Source organism: Camelina sativa, chromosome 11 (genome assembly GCF_000633955.1).
Source record: "Camelina sativa cultivar DH55 chromosome 11, Cs, whole genome shotgun sequence".
Classification (NCBI taxonomy): Eukaryota; Viridiplantae; Streptophyta; class Magnoliopsida; order Brassicales; family Brassicaceae; genus Camelina; species Camelina sativa.
In genome coordinates, this window is record NC_025695.1 from 33,444,173 (window position 1) to 33,469,231 (window position 25,059).

General features: G+C 34.0%; 4 protein-coding genes across 6 annotated transcripts; 1 reads left to right on the forward strand and 3 right to left on the reverse strand.

The window, feature by feature from the left end:
* On the reverse strand, positions 8 to 770 carry LOC104725021 (ethylene-responsive transcription factor 9-like). The gene has a single exon (XM_010443612.2). The coding sequence runs from the start codon at positions 599 to 601 to the stop codon at positions 20 to 22; it is 582 nt and encodes a 193-aa protein (XP_010441914.1). The 5' UTR covers positions 602 to 770; the 3' UTR covers positions 8 to 19.
* On the forward strand, positions 6,192 to 8,639 carry LOC104725022 (nuclear cap-binding protein subunit 2). 3 transcript variants are annotated; one of them, XM_019232192.1, is made up of 9 exons: positions 6,192 to 6,299; positions 6,452 to 6,488; positions 6,794 to 7,017; positions 7,116 to 7,254; positions 7,341 to 7,374; positions 7,525 to 7,635; positions 7,967 to 8,023; positions 8,111 to 8,217; positions 8,326 to 8,639. In XM_019232192.1, the coding sequence occupies exons 2-9, from the start codon at positions 6,471 to 6,473 to the stop codon at positions 8,398 to 8,400; spliced, it is 765 nt and encodes a 254-aa protein (XP_019087737.1). In that variant the 5' UTR covers positions 6,192 to 6,299; positions 6,452 to 6,470; the 3' UTR covers positions 8,401 to 8,639. The 3 variants fall into 3 exon arrangements, with proteins under 3 accessions (XP_019087737.1, XP_010441916.1, XP_010441917.1); XM_010443614.2 differs by having other exon boundaries at positions 6,193 to 6,299; positions 7,967 to 8,026; XM_010443615.2 differs by having other exon boundaries at positions 6,197 to 6,295; positions 7,967 to 8,026.
* Positions 8,885 to 11,088, reverse strand: LOC104725023 (transcription activator GLK2-like). Its single transcript, XM_010443617.2, has 5 exons — positions 10,533 to 11,088; positions 10,148 to 10,288; positions 9,610 to 9,945; positions 9,278 to 9,367; positions 8,885 to 9,188 (listed from the first exon to the last, which is right to left on the reverse strand). The coding sequence occupies exons 1-5, from the start codon at positions 10,983 to 10,985 to the stop codon at positions 9,042 to 9,044; spliced, it is 1,167 nt and encodes a 388-aa protein (XP_010441919.1). The 5' UTR covers positions 10,986 to 11,088; the 3' UTR covers positions 8,885 to 9,041.
* On the reverse strand, positions 18,095 to 25,059 carry LOC104725024 (homeobox-DDT domain protein RLT2). Its single transcript, XM_010443618.2, has 18 exons — positions 24,989 to 25,059; positions 24,757 to 24,889; positions 24,224 to 24,664; positions 24,039 to 24,118; positions 23,554 to 23,952; positions 23,370 to 23,459; positions 23,122 to 23,286; positions 22,811 to 23,033; positions 22,600 to 22,700; positions 22,365 to 22,451; positions 22,124 to 22,276; positions 21,869 to 22,024; positions 21,585 to 21,794; positions 20,846 to 21,496; positions 19,674 to 20,756; positions 19,459 to 19,563; positions 19,128 to 19,379; positions 18,095 to 19,056 (listed from the first exon to the last, which is right to left on the reverse strand). The coding sequence occupies exons 2-18, from the start codon at positions 24,884 to 24,886 to the stop codon at positions 18,268 to 18,270; spliced, it is 5,115 nt and encodes a 1,704-aa protein (XP_010441920.1). The 5' UTR covers positions 24,887 to 24,889; positions 24,989 to 25,059; the 3' UTR covers positions 18,095 to 18,267.

A 25,059-nucleotide genomic window follows, 5' to 3' on the forward strand; every position in this document is an offset into this window, starting at 1 on the left:
CAAAAAAAAAAAAAAAAATCTAAACGTCCACAACCGGTGGAGCTAGGTTAAGATCCAGGTTTAGTTCTCTTCTCGGTGCAACTTTCACGGTTTCCCGAATACCAATACTCAGCTCGATATTAACCGGATCAAACCGAACCGGATAAGCCCGAGAAAGCTCCGCTCTCAACGCAGCAGCTCTTGACGGATCGAAGAAGAACCCGGCTGCAGCGTAACCGTCGACGACATTACGTTCCCTTTGACATGCAAACGGGAATCTCTGACGCGTCATCTCACGCGCCGCTGTACGGTTGACGTAAGAACCGTTATCTCCTCCGTCGTTAACCATAGTACTAGCAGAAGACTCGCCGGGAAGAGGGAAATTAGTTTTCGCTTTCGAGCCGCGAAACTCTCTTGCGGCAGTGTCGTAAGCTCTAGCGGCTTCTTCCGCCGTGTCGAACGTACCGAGCCAAACGCGTGTTTTCTTACCCGGGTCACGGATCTCAGCCGCGTATCTTCCCCACGGACGCTTCCTCACACCTCTGAAATGCACTTCCTTCCTCGTCGTCAACGTTATCTTCGCGGCGGCGTTACTACTACCATTCACCTGTTTTGGAGCCATTGCTAGTTTGCTACTACAAAAGAGAGATGTGTTCTTTGTTTATTATATGAAGAAGTGACGTTGTGTTTTAGTTTATGAAAGAGAAAGGATTTAGAGAGAAAGAGAGAGAGAGGAGAGAGAGGGTCAACGAGGGTTTGACTGAAAAGCGCCGCCCAAAAAACAGACAATGTGAGTGGTTTTTAATGTTTCTTTATTGTTGTGACGGCTTTTTGCCTTAACGTCCCGTTACTGCGGCGTGACTTTGCGTAATTTTGATTGCTTTACTTCACGCTCTCCTTCATTAATGTACGTGACTCCCACGCTCTTCTCTCAAGGCATTTACATTACTTAATAGAGATTTTGCAAGCCTTTGTTAATTACGCACCAGTCACCACTCACCAATATGAATAGTGTATGTTCAGCAGTTTAGATAATAGCATAATATTCAAATCTATAGTACGTGATGTGTATATATATATAGTATGGATACATTTTTTTTTTTATCAAAAGTATGGATACATTTAATAAGAATCCGTTTTGCTATCAACTCGGTTATATGACACAACATATTGCAAAAAGATATGGATTTTTTCCTTAAATACATGATATTATTATAATAGAGGAATTTCTCAAAATACCATACTTTTAATTTTTTTTCTCTAAAAATATCACACTTTAGTTTATTTTCAAAAAATATCACAAAAATCTACTTTTTTCTAGACCACCACACACACAAAAATTTGATTTAAAAAACGCAAATTTTATTTTTTTATGTTTGAGTTGGCAGTTTTAGATTTAGAATATAGCTTTTACGGAGTATGGTTTAGTTTTTAAGATTTAGGATTTAGTTTAAAATATTGAAACTTTAGTTTAATTTTTTGGTATTTTTGAAAAAAAAATCATTTTAGTAGTATTTTTGGAAAATAAAGCTAAAAGTAGTATTTTTGGAAAAAAAATCTCAATTTAGTGATATTTACGAGAATTGTCCATTATAATATTGAATTATAAGAGTACACAATTTTATTTATTTTTGTAGATTGCCATTGGTTTTCGGTTTTATGAAATTAACAACAATCAATTTTATTGATGAACATTGTGGTGTAACAACTCTAAAACAATTTACAACTAGTTTCTTTTTAGGATTATGTTTCTATTTCGATATAAGTGCCAGTTTCTAGTTTTTAATGTAAAATTTTGGTATAAATTTCTAATTTAATCTCAAATTCGTAGAAAAAATCAAAAGTCACTTTGAATTTATAGGATATGATCGAATTTTGTTAATCTATATTAACATTTTTGCAGCAATTTTGGCAAACAAGACTTGAAGTTGGAGCATATTTACCAACAATGTCATTATCACTAAATATATTAGATTTATAATTTACGATTAATTAAATTAATGTATAAGGTTTCCATTTTTGTTAAAAATTATTCTCCCCCTAATCCCGACTGTCCAAAACAGTCGGACCAAGTTGTGTTCATTCCAACAATAATTTGTACCAAATCTAGAGAATATGTCTTATATTTTCTATAATTTATTTATGCAATAAATATTGAATAATTTGATTGATTTAAAGTTTGCTATATTTTCTAAATTTAAAGTTTGCTCACATTAACGCGTATAATTTGATTGGCTGGTGAAGTGGAGAGATTTCTCAATTTATAATTTGACTGAAGTTAGTTTGATTCATTTATCTACGCTACCTACTGATGATTTCTTTAGACAACATGAATTATGTATGTTTGTGTCATTTTTTGTGCTAAAAAATTGTTGGGTATAGACGTATGTGTGTGTGTATCCACTGTTATTTTGTGAGCTTTTTTTTGGTGAAGCTCTGTGTTGGTATCGCAACAGGTTATAGTTATAAAAAACTTTTTTTATTTTTTCTCTCGATATGGTGAAATCGAGATAAGGATTTGTGCCATGCCAAGATCACCAAGTTGTTAGGATTTGGGATCGAGAGAGTGGGTAAACCGAGTGTATGTAAGTTTGAGATTTTTGGCTATATAGAATCACATAATTAGGGGTTTTAAAGGTGTTTTCTTTCTTTTTTTCTTGGCAGGATTGTTGTTGGAATCAAGTGCGAAGGTGGGATTGTAATGGTTTGATGCTTCTTCTTTTATATTACCTTTGATTGTTTTGTTTTTAATCTTACTTTGTTAATGATAGATCATCCAACACCCTTGTAAAGGGATACCTAGATTCTGGAAAAGAGAATTTATGATCTAATGAGATTGAAGAAATACGGAATCGAACCACCGCTCATAGAAAAGCTTGACTACATCCTAAGATTGAAGAAAAAAAGAGGTGAAGAGACCATTGAGCGTGAAGCTAAGCAAAGAAGAACGTGAGGTATTAACTTTTTTTGGATTAATTAACCTGCAAAATCTTTATAAGTTGTCTTCACTATACTTAGCTCCTTTATATTGGAAAAAGGTCCATCATGTGCACAACAAAATATGGTGAACTGCACCCTACCACTCCTCAATGATTGAATAAAAGAGCGACTTAATGTACAGAAGATAGAACAATTTAATCACCTAGACTTAAAACTGGTTTAAGAATCAAAACTTCAAATATGCAAGAAGGTTTGAAATTAAAAGTAACAGAGTTTACTTCCAAAAGTATTTCGCCTAAGATCACGCAAAAGAGTAACAGGATCTTTAGGAGGATACTAAATGAAAACATGACAAAAGCAATCCAGCAAATCTGTGAAATTAAGAAAATATAAAGGAAATCTGTAAGACCACGAGAATTCCATACACTTGGATATAACAAGTCAAAGTAATAAAAGTCTTAAACTTGCATTGTACAAAAATCAGCAAATTTGAGCACTACTAGAGCAATTTGCTGGACTTGAAAAAAAAAAATAGCAAGATACTTTCCAGTTCTAGATGGATAAAAAAATTATTAATGGCGGGTATGAATTTTGGTCAGTAGTAATATAAATTTAAAATCTCACTAATTCCATGTTACAATATGAGCAAATCATCGTTTATTCCAGAATGAAAATTAGCACGTTACACGGAATTAATTAAGTTGATTAAATTACAATTTTGTGAAAAATATATTATTTTGCAATATACAACAGATTAAGTTTAAAATTAACAATCAAATACAAAATCATAATTTTAAAATTAAACAAAACAAACAAAATTAACACATAAACAGAACTATTTTTCTTGTGCAAAGTACATAAATATAACTTAAATTTTATTTTTTTAAATTAGAAAAAATTATCCCGCGATGTACCGCGGGTTAAAATCTAGTATGTGTGACAAATGATACCATGATCTTAGAAGTGTCGTGATCTTAGAACTTTCTATTTAACCATATCCTAACTCATTCCATTATATTTATATGACTTGCAAGCTCTTAATTTTTTTTTTCTTTAAATTTAAAATGATATTAAAAAATGAGCATTTTTAAAATATCTCCATTTAATGTGAAATTTTGACGTAATACTGTTTTTCTTGGTAGATTGAACAATTTATACTCATTTTAAAAATTCAAATTATGGCATATGCTGGAAACATCTATATTTTATTGTACTAATGATGTGATGATTTTTTTGTTTCACAAAAATAGAATCAAACAAAGATGAGAGGTAAAGTATAGATATAAAATCTTATTTGTTCAACTTGATTGGTTATTAATTATTTCTTTAAATTAATACATTATTTTGGTTTTGCGAAAGTAATTAGATTGAAGAGAATAGTATTTTGGAAATTTTATTCCGCAATTTGATGTAATTTTTGATTATGTACTTTTGTAATATTACAAAACGGATGATTTTTTTTTTGAGAAAACCAACATTTTTTAATAAGAGATACATGTTAAGTTTGCTTAAGATATTCAAATTATGTGGTAATCCACATAGTTTTTTATATTTTATTTGGTAATTTCTATTAAAAAAAACTGAACTTGAACCTCTTGACTCCCTCTTTCAATACAATTTAATTATATTTTTCATTATAAGAATCCGAATTTTAGTACTACGCATTTTATCTTAATACATATTAGATAATTTTGATATCAAAAATAATATTTGCATTATATCTAATATGTGTATCTTAGTTTAGTACTAAATAAACTAAAAACATATGCACTTACGATGTACAAACTCAATGATGGATATATTCACATAAATATTTGTGGATGTGATACAAACCTTTTATTAAAGCGAACCAAGCATCGTCACAAAATATGCGCCACAATATGTATTCATTACGATATGATATGTAGGCTCTTTCAACTTCATCAAGTGCCAGTTCATAATATTTGAAGACTGTTATTCTTCTTTTCCTTCTAATGTTTTTAAGCAATGAAGTTATAAATATAATTTAAGATATCGCAAATATTTTTAGACTTTTTGATTTTTCCTTAAAAAAACCTGTTACTAATCGTAATTGAGCTTGATTATATATCAAATATTTATTTCATAATCTTATGATTGCAAAATTGGTTGAGACTGCAACATTATCAATAACATCTAACTAAACTAAATCCAAATGCATGCTTATTGTTTTTTACTTTTCATCACCATATTAATACTCTTGAAGAATTTTGAATTTTCGATACTCTTTCCTATCACAAAAACTCTTGTTCACCCACCTTTTTTTTGCGTATGGTACATGATAGCCATCATATATACGCAAAAGAAGTCATTGAACTAGACAAAGTGAATGACATATATGATGTATGTAACGAGTATAAATTTTACCAATTAATAAAATCGCGAGTGCATAGTTTCACCACAATAATATTTTAGGGATCAAATTGACAAAGAACAAGTAAATTACATGAATGATTATATAGATTAAATTAGAATAACAAATGAGTCACATTTAGTCAAAAATAGCTATGTTTAATAGTTATGTTTTTAAGAAAAAATAAAATTCAAAAATAAATTGAGTCTAGTAGCATTAGCTTTCATATAAAATACAAAAAAAAAAATCATATAACTTTGCACATTCATTTTGTTTTTAAGATTGGGTCTAGTAGCATCTAGATTGCATTTGAATATGCATATCGAGGTTGATGATTAGAATATCTTGAGAAGTTTAAAATTAGGATTGAATCTAATCTCCTAATCTCATTTATTTGTTAATTAAACATCTCAAAAAAAAAATGAAAAATCAACAAATGTTTGGAACTTTGTTGATTTGTTAATTAAACATCTCAATAACTCATGATTGTTGTTTGAATTTCTAAATCCTTTAATTCTACCAACCAATAAACCTTCCTTAGAATGAGTCCTCTTTTGAAAAAAAAAAGAAAAAAAAGAATGAGTCCTCTATCCTTTATTTTAATATTTTTCCAGTTTTAATTGATTGTTGTGTGATGCATTTTATTGATAATACTATAGTTTACAAAATCTTGAGAGTATCGAAAACAAGAAAGGATTTACTCTTGTTTTTTTAACAAAAGAAAATAAAGTTATGGTTTAGAATTCAACTTCTATTTTAAAAAGAAGTCAAAACTGAAATAATCGAAACCAAACCAGGGGAAATATTTGATTATTGGCAAACAGATAATTGTGAACCGAAACCAAACCAAACCAAACCAAATATTTGATTTTGTCATAAAGCGAAATTGTGAATTTATTGCAAAGGTTCTGTAACCGCGGATACTCGAGTCGCCGGAGTGTTCTGCTTCTCTATCACTTCTTCTTTTTCGTTTAGAAAAAATTAGGGTTTTTTTTAGGAAGACGAGTAAGTAAGTGCCTCTCCGTTTTGATTTTTTTCCGCTCACCTTCTTCTTCTTCTTCTTCTTTTCACTGCGCATAACCTAATTCGAGCTATATCACCTCTCTCTCTCTCTCTCTCTCTCTCTCTCTCTCTCTCTCTCTCTCTCTCTCTTCATCGCAGATTCACTTCTCGAGAGGCGATGGCTTCTTTGTTCAAGGTACACAAAGTTTAGATTTTATGTCTGAACCTGTTTCTTGGTTTTGCCTTTCGTAGCATAGAAACTCGAGATTCGTAGTGAATTGAGTATCTGGGTTGTCTGGAATCTGATGGGTTTTGAAGCGATTCGAAGAGTTGTGAAACCCAAATCGACTAATTCGTGTCTAGGGTTTGGTCTTTAACTTCGATTTGTTTTGAACTGAACTCGTTTCTTCGTGCATTAAGCCACTCCTAAGGATTCGTTTTGCATATTTAGCGATTGGGTTTATGTCAAGTTCTTCATATTTGGGTGTTCTTGGGTAACAGGAGCAAGCTAAGCTCTCGGCTTATCGAGATAGGAGATTCTCAGGAACACAAGAGGAGTTCGATGAGGCGCTAAGGACATCTACGACTGTTTACATTGGCAATGTGTCTTTCTACACAACTGAAGAACAGCTTTACGAGCTTTTCTCTAGAGCAGGAGAGATTAAAAAGATCATCATGGGTTTGGACAAGAACACTAAGACTCCCTGTGGCTTTTGTTTCGTCCTGTAAGCTTTTGTTTTCAACATTGTTGCCTGTAATTTTCATGACAATATACTTTGTTTTTATCTGAGCTTACGTGTGTATGTGTTTGTTGTTATCTCAGGTTCTACTCGAGGGAGGATACTGAAGATGCAGTCAAATATGTAAGTGGGACTATTCTTGATGACCGGCCCATTCGTGTGGATTTTGACTGGGGATTCCAAGAAGGAAGACAATGGGGACGTGGTAGAAGTGGTGGCCAGGTATTTATCAGATGCATCCTCGCTGTAATATTCTGACTTCTTGTATATGGATTTAGATGTATTCATGTTTTTGAAATTTCATGCAGGTTCGAGATGAATACCGTACAGATTACGATCCTGATATCCTTTCAGTCCACATTGTTTTGCTTTCAAGTAGTTCTTGTTTAGTAAACCTGTTTTTGTAGTAGGAAAGCTTGAGCACAAAGTACATCTTGATTTCTCGGTAATGTTGCTGCCCATCCATGTGTTTTTTCTTTAACTCGTTGACACCTAGAGGTGGTTATGGAAAGTTAGTTCAGAAGGAACTTGAAGCACAAAGGCAGCTCGTAGATTACGGTACTGGCTCATTGGGATCTTATCCTCAAGCTGCGCCATCGAATTGTATGTCTTTTTTCTACTTTCAAATCTACTAGATCTTGTTCCTAGTTGCATGATCTCGCATTTGACTGTGGATAAATGGTGAACATGTAGAAGTGCCATGAATGTGAGTCGAAAGCTGTTTAACTTCGCATTTTAGTGCTCAGAAAATGATTCTTTATCGTTTACCGTTTTATCAATGCCCTTTGTGAGAGAGTTAAGATGTGGAAACAAATCATGAATCTTAGTGTAGAAGTAGGTTATTCAAGTCCATCATGTGAGAGAATCCATATATAGAGCCTGCATAACATTAAGTTCCTAAATGCTTTTTTGCATATGTGTATTAATCACGCAGATGGAAGGCGTGGTGGATATAATCAAGGAGGATCAAATCGCCAGGGAAGAGGAGGAGGAGGTATATTCAAATGAGCATAATGCTTAACAATAGTATAATGATGCTAGTCAGTTGCACAATTCAATGTTTTTAATGTTTTTGCAGACTACCATCGCAAACGTCAAAGAGACGATGATCGCTATGGACGTGACAACTCAAGAAGAAACACAGATCATGAGTCTAGGAGAGATACTGATCAGGACATGAGACCGGTAAGTGACACAACTTTATTCTTTTCCCCTAAATAAACTGTTTTGAGTAGATTTTGTATCTGATGCTAAAACAATGTCTTCTATGGGAATGTTGTATGATTGCAACAGGAGAAGAACCCACGATTCCGTGAGAGCGGTGACTCGGACGATGACGGTGACGATGATCGGAAGAGAAGATCTTAAAAACCAACTTTAGCAGTTACCAGTGTTGTTGTTGAAAGATCAATGTAATGTCTAGATTTATGAGTCTGAACTCAATTTGGGTTTTCTAGATGTTCATTACAACCTTTATTGAAGTTGGTTTCATCCACTACTCACTAGTAATGTCCTCCTGTATAACCTTCTCTACTTTTCATCAACGGAAAAATCATAACTATACTTTTGGGCCGAAGTAGCCAAGTGAAAGCCCATTGTACTGCTCACTAGTCACTCTAATCATATTGTATCAATCTGCCTCACCTTCTTCAGGCTTTATCGAATTGAGAATGAGTATAACAAGTTCATATTGTATCAATCTGCCTCACCTTCTTCAGGCGTTCTCTAATGGAGGAGTAGTAGAACAAGTTCACACATTTTGTCACCCATACATATTCACTGAGTAGAACAAGTCCATAAAAATTTCCAGATTCTACGGTCAAAGGTTTATATAACGATGAAATTGGACAACTAATACAAAGTTGCTTAACTTGGATACATGCAGTCATCATAAAGAGAAATACATATCAAGCAACTAAGGATTTTTAGTATTTTTCCTTGCAAAATATTACTTAGAAGATACCAAAAAATGAAGTTAACAGTTGAGATTTCGGCGAATTTTTTTTCTCTCAAGGAATAGGAGGAACATTAGTAACTCCCTGAAGTTGCAACTCCACCATGACGCCATCAACTGACGGCGGTTTCAGCCCTAGAGGAAGCGGCAGCCACGGCTTTGCTATGACGTCTCCAATAGCGGCGTCTATGCTCTCATTCGACTGCACCGTCAAGTAATGAAAGATAGTTTTATCAAAATGAACAAAGTTATTCAAAAACTTTTTGTTATAATCATGTCATAATCACTCACGGGATGAATGTCGATGAGAGGATTAGTGGGTCCTAATGGTCTTGTGGGAACACCAATGCTTGAATGATTCGATGATGCCATACCATATCCCTACACATACATCAAAAAAAAAAATCTAATTGAAACACTATACAATAATATGTTTTTATATGATTACCAATCTACTTGAAACCGCGATTTAGTATACTAAAAGCAAGTGGTGTACAAATACTAGCTTTTTGAAGTTTCATGATTTTTCAACAAAAGTGATATAGTTATGTCATTTCAATTATATATTTTGAAGATTTAACCTTACAACTAACTGAAATAAATATATCAAATGAATTATTTACCTGTGGATATAGTGGTTGTTGGGGCCAGTACGGCGGATGACCTGGCCAAGATGACGGAGCAGCCGCAATCGCCGGAATCGGATACGTCCGATGAGCAGAGGCCGGAGTACTAGGCTTGTGTTTAGGCCATGTAGGATGACCCCACACATGCAAAGGCCTGAAGTGGCCATGATGCATTGGTGCCACGTGTGGAGGATAGCCTAAGGCAGGAGCCGTCCACGGCTTCTTCCCTCCTCCACCAACTCCGGGAACTGCCACCGTCGCATGCCTCCGGAGATTCCAGCTTGCAGCTTCTGCTTCACGCGCTAGCAAATGCTTTCGATGTGACCTATATTTCTATCGTTACAAGAAAAATACAACACAAATTAATTTTGTTACACAAACCTGAGCTGGCTTTGTATTTTACTTGTCTTTTCTTATAAAAATTTAAGCAATTTTTGGTTAAATAATTAATTAATAAGAGCTATATAATGTCAATTAGTAAGAACTTTAAGTATAATTATAATTTTAATTAGGACTATCTAGAAGTTTAAAGTACCTGAAGATGGCTAGCAACGTTGTGACGAGTGAGAGATTTGACGTTCATAATTTCCAAAATCCTAGACGGCACCGCCTTGTCTACCCCTAATTGCTCCACCGCTTGAACAAATTTCCGGTGTAACTCCGGCATCCAATCAACCTTGATTTTTACGGAACACATAATATATAACTTACTCAAATAGTGGAAAAAAGAAATTTTTCATTAGAAATAAAACAATTAAATAGTTCAAATAAACACAAACAGTTTGTGACAAAACTTGTATAGTCCTACACCAAACTTGGTTTCGTCCGAGATGTACTCCGGTTATTTAAGGTCGGTGATTTTTTTTTTACCATTAAGAAAACAGTAAGTTAAACATGAATAGTTAGGAAATAAATCACACCTTAGGTTTCTTCTTGATATCGTTATCATCGGATGAACAATCCTTATTTTTCTTCGCTTTACGTTTGCCTCTACGCACCGTTTTGTCCCTAACACCACCGTCGCCACCACCATCACCACGCTCTTGCTTACACACACCACCACCTCCTCTCTCCGATGTCTCCGACGCCGTCGAAGTGTTACCCTCCATTTCTTGCTCCTCATCTCTTCCGCTACCGGAATATTCCCCAAGAATCTCCGAGTCAATCTCCAAATCCGGCAACACATCGTCTCCATCGAAACCAATGAAAAGATCGTCGTAGTAATCGATCCCTTCAAGAAGATCGTCGGAGAAATCTCCCACGGTCGTGAAGTCCGGCAAGTCTTCCGTCGTAAAATCTGCAAAATCTGCCGCCATGTAAGCGTCCTTGGTGCAGTTGTTTCCGATGAGTGGAGTTTGAGACACAGTTAACATCGATTCGTTTCAAGATTGAAAAAAAAGATTCGATGATTTAGAGAGAACAAGACTGATGCAGTGAAAGTAGCATATGAGTATATATATAGATAAAGAAGATAGACGTGTGTGTGTGTGTGTGTATCAGTGTATGTGTGTGTTTGTATTAGATATAGATAGTTCCAAGGTTTATTAAAATCTTTTTATGCCGTATATATGTGTTGGTGGATACTGACGTGAATAATATAATAAGTTGTGGTTGAGAGATAGGAGAGAGAGATTTTTAAGTTTTTTTCTCCTTTTTTTCTTTCCTAAAGTTAATATTTACTTCTAGAAAAAAATACACATTCATTCAATAGTCAATACCATATTTATATTATTATAGATTTATTATTAACAGTTTCCTTCAATACGTATTTACAATTAAGGGAGAAAAACACACTCAAATATAGGAAATGACATATACTATATATATCTTTCTATTTCTATGTACAAACTAGTGAAATTTTTCCCTTTTTTGGTTTCCCAAAAATAAATGGGATAATATTTTCCACTATTTTTAAAAAATATTTACAGGTAATGAAAATTTTGAATAGGAATTATGTAAATCATATGGTATTTTCAAGAAGAGTGATTTTGAAGTATTTTGGATGATATATCAATTTTTATAAAACTATCATACTCCCTTCTTTTTCAATTAGTTTTTTAGAAGTTAATTTTTGTTTCAAATTAGTTGTCGTTTTATTTGAAAAACTTTAAACGACAGCTAATTTTAAACAAAAAAGTAAGATTGATATTTTTGGGAGCATAGTTATAATAAATTTGACTTAAAAGATGCAATTAGATTTTATTTCAAAAGTTTACTCCCAAATATATAAACAGAATAAAACTTTATGAAAATAATGGCTAACAAAAAGTAAAGCGTATGATCTGATCGAATGATTTGTTCATGATATTAATGTTGATACGAATATTTTTGGACTGATTTAGATCTTGAAATATGTCGTTTATAGCATTTGTCATCTTTTGGAAATTAATTAATGAAATCCTAAATCACACATTTACTCAAACTGTTTTTCTCGACAAAAATATTTTATTTATTTTCTTTTTAAAATTTTATATTCATAAAGCACATATTATAAAGATTGATATTTTTGGGAGCATAGTTATAACAAATTTGACTTAAGGACGCAATTAGATTTTGTTTCAAAAGTTTACTCCCAAATATATAAACAGAATAAAACTTTATGAAAATAACGGCCAACAAAAAGTAAAGCGTATGATCGGATCAAATGATTTGTTCATGATATTAATATTGATACGAATATATTTTGGACTGATTTGGATCTTGAAATATGTCATTTACAGCATTTGTCGTCTTTCAAAAATTAATTAATGAAACCCTAAACGGCACATTTACTCAAACCGTTTTTCTCGACAAAAAATATTTTATTTATTTTCTTTTAAAAAATTTATATTCATAAAGCACATATCATAAAGATTGATATTTTTGGGAGCATAGTTATAATAAATTTGACTTAAGAGACGCAATTAAATTTTGTTTCAAAAGTTTACTTCCAAATATATAAACAGAATAAAACTTTATGAAAATAACGGCCAACAAAAAGTAAAACATATGATCGGATCGAATGATTTGTTAATGATATTAATATTGATACGGATATATTTTGGAATGATTTGGATCTTGAAATATGTCGTTTATAGCATTTGTCGTCTTTCGGAAATTAATTAATGAAACCCTAAATGGCACATTTACTCAAACCGTTTTTCTCGACAAAAATATTGTATTTATTTTCTTTTTAAAATTTTATATTCATAAAGCACATATCATAAAGATTGATATTTTTGGGAGCGTAGTTATAATAAATTTGACTTAAGAGACGCAATTAGATTTTATTTCAAAAGTTTACTCCCAAATATATAAATAGAATAAAACTTATGAAAATAACGACCAACAAAAAGTAAAGCGTATGATCGGATCGAATGATTTGTTTCATGATATTAATATTGATACGGATATATTTTGGACTGATTTGGATCTTGAAATATATCGTTTATAGCATTTGTCGTCTTTCGGAAATTAATTAATGAAACCCTAAATGGCACAGTTACTCAAACCGTTTTTCTTGACAAAAATATTCTAATTATTTTCTTTTTAAAATTTTATATTCATAAAGCACATATAAAAAAATTATTAATTAGACAAAAGCTATCTCTCATGAGTCCATCAATAACTCAATTACTATTTGTTGATGGCTAATGTGAATGTATAGGGTTTATAGAAACAATTCGGGACAAGTAACTAATCTAATATATCCGTCCTTTTGAGTTAGGAACATGTATTCTTTACTGTTTGGATGGAAAAACATACTTTGGACAAGTATTTCTAGGGCTTTGAATGGATGTTGCGGTTAGTTTGAAATTTATCATCGTTTCAGTCGACTCTATTTTTGAGGCGGATAACAAACTGAAGATTTAATTTATTTTATTATAAAATTGATCCGCATTAAATTTTTTTACAGTATTATTCTGCACCATAAATAGTAAATAAAAAATGTTTGGGCTGTATATGATTTTGTCCGTTCAAACCGTTGTAATCATTCTAACAGTAATTTGATAGGCATATAAATTTTAAAATAGTTCAAATTTCAGAGTTTCTTCATTAATAAATTACTTTTTTTTTACAAAATAATGTCATTTTTGACATATTCACACTAATTAAATAACTATGTAAAATTTTATAAAGTTAAAAATTTTCTAATTAAATTAAAGATACTCCATAAGTTTTTTTCTAATAATCCACACTTGTTTATACTGCATAATCCAATCTCGAAGTTGGTGAAACACTAATTGTTATAACTTATATAACCCTTTGACCAAAAAGTGGAAGTTAAAGTCTTGTTTTGGTATATGTTTTTAAATTAAGTTTAGTGGATGTGTAAACCAAAAAGCTTAACAATTTATACTACCTTTGTCAAAGCAATGATGCTACTTGGCGTCAATGGCGTTGTTTTCCATATTTACGTTTTATCCATATGTGCATGTGCAAATGCAACAAACTATTGGCGTTACAAATTTTAAAATAGACGATGCTACTTGGCGTTAGAAACATTGTTTACTACATTTTTTTCTGGCATTAATGTTATTAAGTGACTCTTGCAGTTTGTTCACTTATCACAAGGGTACGTTACGACTTGCAACGTAACGTCTTTTTAAGTAAAGTTTAATAGGATTACATTAAGAGGACATTGGTATGTATGTCTATGTAATTTCACATTTGATTCATTAAAAAATAGTTAAACTAAATAAATGGTTCTAAATATTACAGAAGAAACTCAGTAGTCACTTATACGAATACTGAGAATTTTGTGCTTATAGTATAGTTAACATTTTAATTGTCTTTGGTATTATATAGTTTTGCTGTATATGATTTACGCTTCTATTTGAAAAAATATTAGAGTGCATATTGTATATTATATTTGTGGTGAGATCTCAACCACATCTTTATTTTCTTTATTTTTTATTAACTAATTTCATATATGTATATATATATATATATATATATTATATTATTTTGAAATGAATAACAGTGCAACGGGGCTGGCTACATTTTGTTATTTTTCATATATTACATTATTATTTTATTGCTATGTGGACTCCAATTATTTTGAGAGTTCTAATATGTGAAAATGTCATATCATATGCTTACTCTTCACCAAACGACATCATTTTCGTTTATTTTGTTGGAGGTTTTTACATATTTTTCGTTTTCATATGTGAAATGTTAATATACATATTGTTTTGTTTATACAAAAAAAGCAGCAAAATGTAAAAGAAAGTCTTCCACAAAGAGAGGTATATTATTGAAAAGAAAAAAAATTGAAATATATGTAAAAAAAGAAATGAATGATATGCACAGATTTATACAAAACAAAAAAAAAACAAAATATGATGGAGACGAGACGTCGAGACAAGTGGGGGCGTCGAAATTGACCTTCTCGTGAGCCACATTTGGATAATGCTTCCTTTTAATCTCTTTCTCTTCCCATCTCATTCAATCTACATGTTTTGATTAATTACTATTGAGATATGAATTGAATTATGTCAAAGAGATTGACTTTGAAGCATAAGATTACAATTATATATGTCGTCATATAAGCAAGTAACATACATGTAGCCATGTAGGTACCGTACATGTTAAAACATTTCAACTAATAAGCTGCTCGTACTAATCAAATTGGTTATTCATATAAGGAAGACAAAGTCAAACAAAGAGAAAGAGAGAGGATAACAAAGCTTAAAAATATGACAAATAATAAAAAGAAAATTGTTCACAAAAGGAAAGAAAAATACAAATCACATGTGGAGCGTTGTAATAATTGAAGTCTTTACCAATATTTACAAAAAAAAAAGTGTCTAAACCACTATAGATTAACAAGAGATAATCCACAAATTTGGAATACTTTAGTTCAAAACATGTAGCATCAAATGTTTTTCAAAAAGGTTTATACTATAATATAAACCTTTCCCAAAAAAAAACATGTGCCATCAAAATTGTTCTGCACGTAACATTCTTCAAATGTTTAATCAATTTGGATAGTGTTTTATCTAATTAAAACAGGTCTCTAATCAGGTATATATGCTTTTTGAAGTAAGAAATTTTTTTTGACCCGCAAACATAATAGAAATTATAGAAAACCAATTAACTAGTAATGGTATGTAATTATTCTTACGACACATTTATGTCATAATGATGAGAATTATGAAGTACAAATAATTCAATGCGTTTTAATTGCCCATCAAATCAAATTAAGCTGACGCATAATTGTGAGGGACATGAATTGTAACGTTTTTGGCATTTAGGTCCTACTTCTATCAATAAAGTTTGAATATCATTTTCTTAATTAAAATGACATTCGACAGAAATGTATAAATCGTCGTACTTGTGTTATTCGAAATTGGAAAGATAACTCTGAACCTTACAGATTTTTTCACTAATTTTTTTTTCCACCATTTTCCAACATTTTTATACCCTCTATTTTCTTAAAGTTATTTACAATGGTTTGTAAAATATAAATTTTCTTGTCTCCTACATAAAACACTAATTGAGTGACATCTTTTATATAGTAATTCCTCCATTTTATACTACTTGTCATACTAGGCAATTTCACTTCTTATTAATACACTATTTCATTTGTATAAGTAATTAATAAGCTAAAAATTATGAGTAAAACTGAAAATTTAATTCATAAAGTTGCATCGTAAATACAAAAAAACAAATAATATAAAATAAAAAATTAACTTAATTAAAAAATAAATAGAAGGAGAATTATGTTGCTTTTTAGTTGTAGAGACAAATTTCATTGTCGAGTTTTTATCAGAGCATTTTGAATGGTCATTAATTAGTTTTGAAGTAAGAAAAAGTAAAGATTTTTTTTGTGTGTAAACAAAATGGTCACTAGGTCAAAACACATAAAATATGAAGAATATCATATATTTTAGACTTATGTTTGTTTACCATAGAGTTTTCATTACACATATATATTTTCATACTTATCTCTTATCATTATCACAAAGAAGGAGAACGCTATAACGATAAAGAGAACTTAGAACCCTCGAATTTTGATCTTAGTTAAATCTACAACGTCAAAAATGTAGACGTATCTCTCAAATTGATAGTTAACTGCTATAAATTTTATTTCTTGATTTAATCCATGTTCTAGAAGTTGAAATTAGAATCCATAATTCCTAACAGTTTCCGATTAATAAACTTTGTTATGTTCATCCTTCAATATATAAAATCTATCTAAATTCAAAAAGAATCGATACTGTGGAAAAGAAAGTATTTTCTTAGATGTACTACTAGAGATAGTGGTCGGGCACTTAAAAAGGCCTTAGGACATGCACAATATGGTGTTTATTTCGGAGAGAACTTTTATGTAATACGCTGGATTTGTTCAACAAATTAGGACATTTGAATACCAAATACGTAGTGAAACATGTCAGGTAAAATCACTCTGATATTCTGATATATATTGTCCATTTCCGATCATAGTTTCTTTTATTAGACCATCAGTCTCGATTTTATAACCATTCCAAATCCGTTGTACCAGCCTACCAGGCAAATACCCCATGTGTAGTACTGATTTACTATGTTAGTATATTTTAGATGATTTTTTGTTTTTGTTACAGAATAATTTGATATCAGTAATTACTTTCCAGAGTATCAAAACAAAATTGGATAACTTAAATTTAAAGCTACTTTTTAGTTTTGAGTTTTGATAATCATTATATTTAAATTTCTACTTGTATTTCTAATTCCTAATAAATAATTTACTAAAATGTAAACTACTTAACATTTACTTTCAAATTTTGTTTTAAATAATTTTCCGATCATATAAGAAAAATACTTAATTCATTTCAGCTCAACAAATAAAATAAAATAAAGAAACTAAGCACATATGAACACATATAAATTTTCTTTGGCAAACAAGTGTACTCAAAAGCTACCGTTTAAAAATTATATAATACAAAAAGGAAAGTTTATGAAATTTGTCTTTCAGTGTTTACAAAAGAAGTCCTAAATTTACATATAAGACACCATCTTAAACTTGTAAAACAAAAAATCAAAAAAAAAAAAATGATATATTCGAAATTTCTTGAAAAGTTATGAAACTTTTTTTTGAAAATGTAATGATTAAAATACTAGTTTTCCATTACATGATTGAGATGATATTTTTCTAATATAAAAAAAATCAGGAAATGGTGTGATATGTGGAGAAGATAGTTTTGTATTTCATATGTGCCATGAGAGGCGAGCAGTTCTCTGTCTGTAAGCTCGTAGAGAGACATATGCACGACGTCGTTCTCAGTCCCACTCTATGTCACTCTTTACAGATCCCAAACTCTTTGATTCTTTTATTCTTTCATCTACTTTACAACACAACATGTACAACACCAACAATAATGTTACAACGTCACAAATTTACAATCACAACAATAACAGCTAGATTTCACGGTTCCTGTTTTGATAGTACTACTACTGTAATACCCACCAAGTTCTAGAAACATGCGTTGCATGAGATAAGGTTTATGGTTTATTTTGGTACTGAATCGAATAGAATTAGATTAACCATTGCTAAACCGGACCAGAACCTAGTTATAAACTTGTAATGCAACTGAGACAAAAGGGTCACATTGACGTTACCTTCAGAAAAGGGTTAATGAAACTGTTAAACTAAAAGAAGAATACAAAGAGAAAAAGAAAGCTTCGTAGTTCTGTCTAATAAGAAGACGATGAAGATGTTAGATCGGGATCATCGAACATAAACCTTTTCCGAGCTGCATCGTTGCTAATCTCCGGCTGCTCTCTTCTACCAAATGAATCATCGTTTATGTAATCTACATCCATTTTCGTGTTCATGTCTTCTTCCTCTTCCTCTTCTTCGTCTTCTTCTTCGTATTCATCATCACTATGTAAGCTAAATTCACCCCTACCTACTAATTTACTTGACTCACCGCCATCATCAAAATCATCCATTGGAGCCATGACCTCATCATCATCATAGTCTTTATACTGAAACGATCTACCTGAGCTGCTAGCTTCCCCATCATCGTCCTGCAGTTCAGGCGTCTCGATCCAATCGTCTTCGTTATCAGGAAGAGTGGTCTTTGCAGTTACAGCAACTTCCTTAGCCAGACGTCCTCCTACTACTTCATTAGATATACGGAGCGTTCCTTTCGTCGGTCTCTTCCGGCCTTTGATGCTGCTACGTCGTCCATTCTTTTTACCCCGTGGTTGAGCTCTCGGTCTCAACATAGTTTCTCCATTTGTGTTTGCTGCACCTCGTGGCGGTCTACTAGAAGAAACTGCCGGTTTCTTGCCATTTCCACCACTGCCACGGGAACGAGGCCGGCCACGTCCTCGTGGTGGTCGACCTCCTCTCCCAGAGCTTGACACACCACCTAAACCAGGATCTGTCCAGTTCTCTTCTTGCGTGTAACCACCTTGCACCGGAGTCTCCATTACATCCTTTTCTGGAACGTTTCTCAAAAGATTTGTCTCCAAACCCTTGTAAAACAAGAAAACTTTCAGTGTGTGAATAACGAAAATATCAGCATTCGTTGTTGTTATATACTTACCACGAGATCTTCGGATTCTTTGTCTTTTAAGGGATCGTTATTTTGATCAGGTGTGTAAACAATCGCACTGTCAAATTCAAAGAGTCTCAAAGCTACACCTCCCGTTGTCTTCGGTATCCACGGTAGTACATTAACCACACAAGTTAAATCGCTGGCGAGAGCTTCTTCTGGTAAACCCAAGAGTTCAGAAGTTGTTTCAAAGTTTGAAGACAGGAAATCTCTCTTTAGTGCAACCTCTAACGTTGTGAGAACCTGAAAGAAGCAGTTTTCACAGAATCAGAATTGTCCACAAGATAACTATGAATCATTACACCAGTTTGGAAATACGAACCTGATTAAGTTCTTCGACGGAACTTGATGACAACAACTTCACACCCCATGATTTCCTATGATTCTCTGTCCAAAACGCTTCAAGTCCTTCGGGTGGAAGAGAAGCCTGTCCACGGCCAAGAAGAATTGCAATACCCATTAGTCCTAAAACCGATTTGGCCTTGGATACGTTAGTAAGTTATGTAATGAAGTAAGGAAAACTCTAGAAAAACTCACTTCGACAAGTGCTAACTGAATCTTGAGTAGTCTTATTCTAAGAGGAGACGAGATCGAACTACGCAAGATAAAGCCAGTATCTCCTCCTCTCGAATAATCACCGAGTTGAGCCACTTGGTCAGCAAAACACAACTCACCAACATCCGACTTTTGTCCACAACTAGGACAGCAAATATCCTCGAGTAAGTGTAGTCCCGCACAAGTTCTGCATATGCGAAAAAGCGGACTGCTTTGCTTGGCACCGTACTTAAATGCAGATAAGGCACCCGGATGCAGCATATTATCCCACATCCACTTTTCAAAACTCTGGAACCGTTGCAATACACTGCATCTCTCAATGGCGTTACTATCCCCTAGCTCGATCTTAAACGTCGTCGAGATCTCTGCAGTATCAGAATCCAAGCTAGAAGATACAGAACACAACCCGGGATTTGCTTCCACATTCTTCCTCACTGCTTCCTTGAAAGATGCTTCGATCTTCAGCAACATAAAGTGTAAATGTGATTCTCTTACACCGCGAACGTCTAGTGACTTTACCAAGTAATCAAAGTCCTCTTCGGAATCAATGAGCCTCCATCGGCCATCCTGAAGTTCCACAAATATTCTACCACAACCAGGATCATTTCGAGAGGCAGAAGCTGAAAACCGCCAATAGCGATTACGTCTTCGATCTTGACCTAACGGAAGCGACCTATATACATATAGCTCTTCAGCTTTATACCCAACATACGCTTTTAACTGTGCACGCAGCCTTTCACGGTCAGCTGTGTAGCCGCCTTGCTGCTGATACTGCAAATTCTCCATTCCAGATACATTTTCTTGCAACTGCAAGCTTGGTCCTGCAATCACGTTATTCACATCCATCTGTGGAAGACTCAACGGGTCCTGTGAGGAGATTGGAGTCACATCTGCAGATGAACTTTCTTGATTTCCCGAAGCAGGGGTTGCTATATTAACCCCCGGCTTTGCTGTTGGGTATGAAAGGTAATTCGCTCGAAGCAAAGACTCTTCTTTCCACCGTTTGTCGAGTTGCACTTCACCCCACATCTGTTTCTTTAACGTACTCGCAACTTCCAACCGTTCCTTCACGCAACACAAAGAATCTAATTAGGGTAAAAGACTAAAGATAAATGCAAGTTCACGATTATTTTTCAAGATAAGAAAATAAATACCTCGAGGGCGACTCGTATTGTGTTTCCTTCGATGGCAATACCAATCAGAGCAACAAGTGCATTTAAACGTTCCTCGCTGCTGAGATTCGAGTAATCTCCTTCTACGAGTCCTTGAACCCACTGTTCCCCAAGTTTGCTCTCGTCAAAACAAGCACTGTCTGCATCGTTTGCTACCGCATCCTCTAGAGATTGATCAACTAAAATGTCATCTCTTTTCTCATCTTTAATATCCTCAGGGAGAGAGGGAGTAATAGGCAGTCCTGCTTTGGTCTTCATGGTCACGGTATCCAATTTCCCATTTTCCAACACTGGTTCGACTTTGATTGAGTTTTCTATCTCCAGAGCATCAGGATCTTCCTTTTTAAGGTGCAAATCAACCTCTGGGTCATCTCCAACATCACTTTCAGAGTCTTCATCTCTCTCAGCGTCATCAACATCTTCTAAATCAGTAATGCCGCTTTTGAATGCACGTATTTTCTCTCTCGCTTCAGCAAGTATAGTCTCAGCACCACCTGCTTCCTTTCTATAGGATGCACGCACACAGTACGTGGAAGGAGCTACCCTCTCAAACAGTTTTGTATCCCGTGACAATGCAGCAGCAACCGAGGCTTCAGGTGTCCTACTCGTCGTTAGATCCCTCAATCCTGATCTCTGTGATCATTAACAAAGCAAACGAGAATGAAACAACACGGTAGTTAAATAATAAGTTCAAGAGAAACAATCTTTAGACCATCTTTACCTGAATCTTCTCTGCAACATCAAGAATGGTTAAACCTTTTTCACCTTCGAGAGATAAAACATGAAATGCAGCAAATTTAACAGTGCCTGGAGTCAAACGATGCCGTGAACGTTTCGGATTAGAAAGTCCTCTTTCTTGCATCTTAGCAAATGCATTCTCAGCTGCTACTCCTTTCCTTAGGTTGAAAATCACATTCTCAGAGTCGTTGGCCTGCACTTGAAGAGAAACAGAAATCACAATATAGTAGAAAACCCAAAATTAACGGGATACTTTAGATTACCCACCTCATTCTCATCATGAACAGATACAGTCTTAATGTTCCTTTTTTTCAGTTGTGGTCCTAATCCGGCAGAGAGAGCAAGTTGCCTCAAAATTTCAGGCCATGTAAAAACATTCAAGTTTCGTCTCCAGCTGCGTATATCAAAACCCCACGCATATGCCTAATCCCAAAATAAAAAAAAAATCATCATCATATTAGGAGGAATAGGAGAAATGTTTACATTATAATTGTAAGAAATACTAAAATGGCTTAAACTTACACCCTCCACAACATGAGGATGACCCCCTCCGGGATTAGAAGCAGCATTCTGGTTTGCTCCAACACCGGTTAAAAGCGTTCTTGTAACACCCTCGATATCTTTGATGATAGTCTTCAAGAGAACAATGTGTATCTCTCCCATTAGCCGCGGGTCCTATACGAACAACAAGGAAAAGTTTAGAAAAGCAATCCTGTTTAGATGTAAACGTATCAACTTCAGAGAGATAGAGAGAAACACTTACATAGTCATGGAATGCCTGAGCAAACTCGTCTAGGGTAAATGGCCAAAGACCAAAAACATCCGCGAAAGTGATTAAGAATCTCCACACCTAAACGATGTCAACCAAATTAAAAAACAAGTTAAGAGAGTGACTAAACTAAAGTAAGAAATCGTCTCAACGTATATAGTCAAGTTTGTTACTTCTGTTGAAATCAATGCATGAAAAAGTTAAGGACAAGTTAGATGGGAAAAGTCACCATTAGAAGATTCGCAACATTCTCATCAGAACCATTCCATGGCTTAACTGTAAAGGGCTTTTTCAATTTTACAGATGATGGGGGAAATAGCACCTGCTTGTCTGAAAGAATATAATCCATGAGATGAATGTAAGCTACAATTCTCAAAACTAGCTGAAAAGAATCAGAAAAAAATAAATGACAGTTAAGATAGAAAGAGTTAATGATTCACCTCTATATTCATCAAGATTTTGTAGAGTTTCAAAGTCAAGAGCGAGCATTGAAGGCAATCCTTTGGTTAATGCAGCAACCTCCATGAGTTCTAAGCGTTCATCTTCAATAAGTTCCATAGATTCCTTTGCAATCTTACGAGCAATGGCCCTCTCGTTAGCAGCTTTAAGCCTTGCAACCTCTTTTTCTCTACGCATCTCTTCTTTTTGTCGCATTTTCTCAGCCTAATACATAACAAGAGGGTGCAAATGAGGAAAAAACATTTCAACCGAGTTCTCAAGAAACTTAAAGGTAGCGCATATTTCACATTACCCTCATTGTTTCTTTCTTCAAGAACTTCTCTCTTCGCTGCAACTCTCGCATCTGCTCTTTCATAAACCTCTCTTCCTCTCTCTGCCTTTCACGTAAAAGACGTTCTTCCTCTTTCCGTCTTTCACGATCTTGCCTCTCCATTTCTTTCCTTAATTGCTCTTCTCTCTGCATAATCAATACACACAATGAAAACAAACAACAAAACACAGTTACTAAAGTATGTGCTTAGCTTAAATCAAAACAAAGACCTTTCGCCTCAGCATATCTTGTTTCTCTAGTTCTCTTCGGATTCTCTTCTCATGCGCCTCAAGTTCCCGAGATATTCTTGCTTCTTCATTCTACAGAGAATATCAGGACGACAAAAAATGATGAGCACAACTACCAGCTTTATATACAGAGCAAAAAATTCACAGAGAAAGCCTTTCTACAAACCTTGCGTTTTCTCTCTAATTGCAAAGCATCATCATCTTCATCCTCATTACCAACTTCTCTCTCTGATTTCACAAAAGGTTCCTCATGAATCGGGTGATCATTTAAGTTTCTTTGTGCAGGAGTATCCATGTAGCTTTTCTGATACGGTGAGTCATATTCGGGCAAGTTAGGCGAATAGACATGCCCTGGCTTCCCTTGATGAGTTGCAAGATTCAAATTTGGTATCTGAGGTGAAATTTTATAGTCACCCCTATGTCCAGCAGACACCGCTGAAGCCCTCATAACCGAAGCATCAAGTGGAACTCCATAATGATGTGACGGAGAAACTCTTTCGGAATGATCAGTCCTTGAAGATGGCAGGTCAGGAAGGAACTGATATTCACGAATGGGCCTCACATCCTATAAAGAGAAGATGACAAATCGCTGAGAACAAAGGAGAAAAATACTTGAGTAGTAGTAACAACAAATCATGAAACAAAACTAACTTTATTGGGTTTGACATCGGATCGAACATATAAGCTGGTCTCAAAAGCTTGCCTAGTAGCCTTACGATGGCTTGGCATCTCTGTTCCACATAAAAAAAAGTTATACATTTTCATTTCGATTAATAAGTGTATAGCTAACTGAACAACATTTGAATCATAACTAAGAAGCAGAATGTAGTGTATACCAATAGGCATGCCAAATGCACCAGGGGGCAAAGGATCAAACTCCATTCCAAGAATGGGTCCGTTATCTCTCAAACGCTCACCCAGTTGAGCCTCCATATAGCCAACAGCTCTAACCTCAGCAGAAGAGGGTTCATTAAACCGCTTAACCACAGTCACACCACCACTACCACTACCACCACTAACTCGAACAGCTCTCCTAGAATCAAAGTCATTTCCCGCCACCAAATCAGCGGCATTGACGGCTGGTTTAGGGGATTCAACAGCCATTGGTGGTGTAATCAACTCCTTACGCTGACGTTTGCTGCTAGGCGTAGTAGTAGTAGTAGTAGATTTCCGGTCTTTAAGCCGGCGGTGACAAAACCACATCTGTAACTGCCTGTCTGAAAGATTCAGTTTCACTGAAAGATCCGCTCTTATAGCTTCCGAAGGATAAGGCTCAGCTGACCAACACAAAATTAAACACTCACTTTTAAAAAATAAAAAATAAAAATTAAGACACTTTTTAAAGAAGAATGAGAAACAAGAAAGCAACCTGCATAAGTGGTTTCAAGAACTTCAAGCTGAGCAGCAGTTTTCATTTTCCGTTTAGACTTACTCTCACCACCTTCTTCAGGTGTTGTTTTAGTATTCTTCACAGTTGCTTCATCAGACCCACCTTCCATTTCCTGCAAAAAAACAAACAAATCCCCAAAATCCCAAAATTAGAAACCCTAGAATCAACAACCACTCTAAAAAAAACATGAAATTGACTACAAAAAACTTACTTAATATTGGTAGTGAGAAACAGAGACACAGATCAAAAAAAGGTTGAGACTTTGAGGAGGAAACTAAAGAA